A 3,588-nucleotide genomic window follows, 5' to 3' on the forward strand; every position below is an offset into this window, starting at 1 on the left:
TGCCACCGGCTGGACTTCCCACTGCGGCAGGCATTTTTGGAATAGATTCATCCCCTCCGTTTCCATCCCTTGATTTGCTCCAGGAATGGATGCTATTGGGGAAAAAAACAACAAAACAAAACACCCAAAAAACCAAAATTGTGCTGAGCACAGTGCTTTGAAAGGTAGGTGGGGGGAAACAACTTATAATCCTGATTTTGTTCCACCGCCACGTCAGCTACGGCCCCGGCTCCTTCCCTGGGGCAGGGAGCGCCCTGGGTCATTGCGTGGGCTTGTCACCCCGTGCTTGAAGATAGCACCCCCCCGCCTGCTCTCCTGATAAAAACCCCCAAAATCCCAAAACAGAGGTTCATTCTCCTGCGTTTTTTGGCAGCTCGTTACCTCTGGTTATTTAATTGTCCCCTGTGATAGGAGGCGAGAGATGGAAGACATCCCATTGCTTCTTTTCCAAAGCTTTCTGCTCCGGTGTCGTCTTCAGATAAATAGCCGTCCTCTGCTTGCTCAACCAGGTGGATGACCTCTTGTTGAATGCTTCTTCCTGAGAGTTTGAGAGGCAGAAGCAGCACGTTTAATCTTATAATTGAAGATAGAGCTGTGCTTGAAGAACCCAACATCACCCAAGCAGCATGATGGGGGGAAACCTCTGAGTGGGGAGGTCTCCTTCCCTGTCCTCGCTCGAGCGGGAGCGGAACTTTCCTCGGGTCTAAATACCCATCACATCCAGTCTAGAAATTGTTGGCAGCAGAAGTGGTTGGAAACTGGGGGTGTTTATGGCAGCTCCTGACTTACTCAACAGCTTTTGCTGGTCTTAACGGTGCAGGTGATGTCTGCGTGGAAAATTAGGGAGGTCAAAAGTGGAAGAGGGAGGAGGTTGTGTGCTTCTGGATGGAGACGTTGCCTTCCCAGCTACAGGGAAAGCTGGCTGTTGCTTAAATGCATCGTTTCACGTGGCCATTCTCGTTTCCGAAATAAAAAATTAAAAAAAAAAAAATTAAATCTGGAAAGGAGGGAAATGAAATGTTTGCGGTATTACAGTAATCCTGACTTTTTTGCCTGTCTTCACATTTCTCCCTGTTTTGATTGCAGGCTCAGACATCAAGCACACAAAGAGCTTTATGCCTACAAACAGGTGAGATGATACACAGTAAGTTGTCTTCTTCTTCCCTTCTGCTTAGTGCCAAATCCGCGTTGGAGTAGTCATTCCATCAGGTTTCCTTGTGCTGTTCCTCTCCTTGGGAGGCTTTTGGTCTTCGAAGAGAAGTTGTAACGCCCAAGCAAACCTCTGTCCCTGCTGATTTAATTTTTTTTCTACCAGCTGGGCACCCCAGGAGGATCTCTCACCTTTTAGTCTGCAGGTCTCCGCGTTTTCAGATGAGGTCCCTGAGTGGTGGGGACATCTCCACCCCTGGAGCACCTCAACTGGGCAGCCTCTCCAAACCCTCACCTTATTTCCCACTGGTGAGCCGTCACTTCCCCAGAAATCAAACGATGTTTTGTGAGGTCCGAACCTGCTCCCTGGGTCGGACCCGGCTGCTCTGGACCACCCGCAGCCATGGGGCTCTCGTAGGGACTTCTCGTAGGGAACACCTCCACGTCACCTTGGCAAACCCAGCTGTTTTCTGCATGCACCCACACACGCCAGCGCCCTTGTTAAAATAAACACAGCCAAGAGATTGGTGTCAGGCTGCTGCTTCGATGTCCTGTTTTCTCCAGGGCTTGTGTCGTTTTTCTGCCTCCGATCTGTCGTTCGAGCAGGAAACTGGGTGGAGTTGGGCTGATGTGATACGGTAACATGTGGTTGTCATGGATTTATAGCCCTCTCCAGGTGTTTAGCCTGGATGGAGTGAAAATGAAGTGGCAGATGTCCACGCAGGAGCTCGCTGCACAGCATTAGGAGCCCAGGAGGTTTAAATTCAGGAGGAGACCTCCTGGATTTGGTCCTCGTGTTAGTGGTTATAGCTGTGCCAGCACTGCCTTCCTCCTGTGTCTGCAGAGGGGTCTTGAAGACTTGATGTGCTCCGTGGCTGTGCCGGGTTTACTGGAGGTTTCCAGTTCTACTGGGACGCTAAATGGGATCTCAGTTTAGATTTTTGCTGCAAACGCTCTTGGCAAAAGCTGTGTCCTGACCCCGGCGCTCTGTCTTGCAGGTTATACTCAAGGAAAAGGTGAAGGAGCTGAACCTACACGAGGTGAGTACATCCCTGGGGCAGTAGTATAGCGCCAAAGACTCCCTCACCCTCCTCTTCCTCGCGCTGGGGAGGGGATGGGAGACAGGCAAAGGCTGGCACAGGTAGGAAGGTGCAAAAACTCAAATTTTAACTCCTTTGGGAGCAAAACGCACAGCTAGGTGTGCCAGCATCGCTGCCCGCTTGCTGCCAGCAGCGGGGTTTGCTCTGCAGCCTCTTACCCCGTTACAGGGACCATGCTGGGGGCAGGTTAACGGCTGTGCCGGCAGCTCCATCTCTCCCTGACGCTGCTTTTCTTTTTCGGAAACTCTAATTACTTGTTAATGCAGCTGTTAAAAGCACATCTGCAAAGGGGGTCTGGATTAAACCACCTCCCTCCTCCTCCTGGGTCCCCTTTAGCTTTTACTGCATTATTATTATTCATTGCATTATTATTATTCATTGCATTATTATTATTTAGTGTGTTATTATTATTTAGTGTGTTATTATTATTTAGTGTGTTATTATTATTTAGTGCATTATAATTTTTATTATTTACTGCATTATTATTATCACTGCGATAAAAAGCTGTGGATAAAAGGGGAGGCAGATGCAGGCTAGGCGGTGTATAAACAGTGTCCCTTGGCAGTTACGTCCCCTCCCGCCCCGCTCAGCCTCGTCACCGTCAGAGCATGACGATATCCAGCACATCTCTGCCGGCCGCCTTACTCAGGCAGAGTAAACTCTGGCGGGGTTTAATTGAAATCAAAGATAAACACGCTCCCCAGGCTTCTGCCCTTCGTGCTCCTGAGTTACAGCTTTGCAGAGAAGAGCTGGCTGGAAGAGGCAGGCAAAGGGGTGTCTGCTTGGATATATTAAGAATTAAAACCCCTTTTTCCAGCCCCAAAACCATGGGGGTTTCTTCTCGGATTCGGGAGGAGGGCAGAGCCTGCGGCAGGCGGAGCGCCAGCCGTAAAGCAAAGCCCCAGCGGACTTTGCATCTAAACTTTGCAGGGGGAATTGCGCCAGCGACTGCCCCGACGCGGGCACAGCAGTGGCTCCTTGCTGGGTCCCTCTGCGTTCATCAGTTAGGATCTCCGGAGGCTGAAACACGTCTCGGAGTAACAATGTTACCCTAATCCAGCTCTACCTACCTGCCCCTTGAGGTTTTAAAACACATTAGTTGTTCTCTGCAGGTTTCCAGGCTGTTTTGGGGCCGAGTGTCCCTATTTTTCGTGCTGAAGTTGAGCAGGAATCTGCTCGAACCCTGTTTCAAACACGGGCTGGATTTATTTCCCCTAATGACAACAAAAATGCCCACCCGCATCCCAGGCCTGAGTCCGCTCCTCTGTTAAATATCAGCTCCATTTGTGTAGAAGCCACTATTTTTTTTTTTTTAATTGCCCGAGCAGAGCAACGACAG

At 49.9% G+C, this 3,588-nt stretch overlaps 1 protein-coding gene across 1 annotated transcript in view; it reads left to right on the forward strand.

Moving 5' to 3' along the window:
- The window catches only part of RNF24 (ring finger protein 24), a 10,886-nt gene that overhangs the window by 5,479 nt on the left and 1,819 nt on the right, over positions 1-3,588 (forward strand). The window contains exons 2-3 of the mRNA XM_009577155.1: positions 1,087-1,129; positions 2,148-2,189. Of these exons, the coding sequence (XP_009575450.1) occupies positions 1,087-1,129; positions 2,148-2,189 (85 nt within the window). The remainder of the gene's footprint in view (positions 1-1,086; positions 1,130-2,147; positions 2,190-3,588) is intronic.

This window comes from Fulmarus glacialis, unplaced genomic scaffold, assembly GCF_000690835.1.
Source record: "Fulmarus glacialis isolate BGI_N327 unplaced genomic scaffold, ASM69083v1 scaffold28894, whole genome shotgun sequence".
Taxonomy (NCBI): domain Eukaryota; kingdom Metazoa; phylum Chordata; class Aves; order Procellariiformes; family Procellariidae; genus Fulmarus; species Fulmarus glacialis.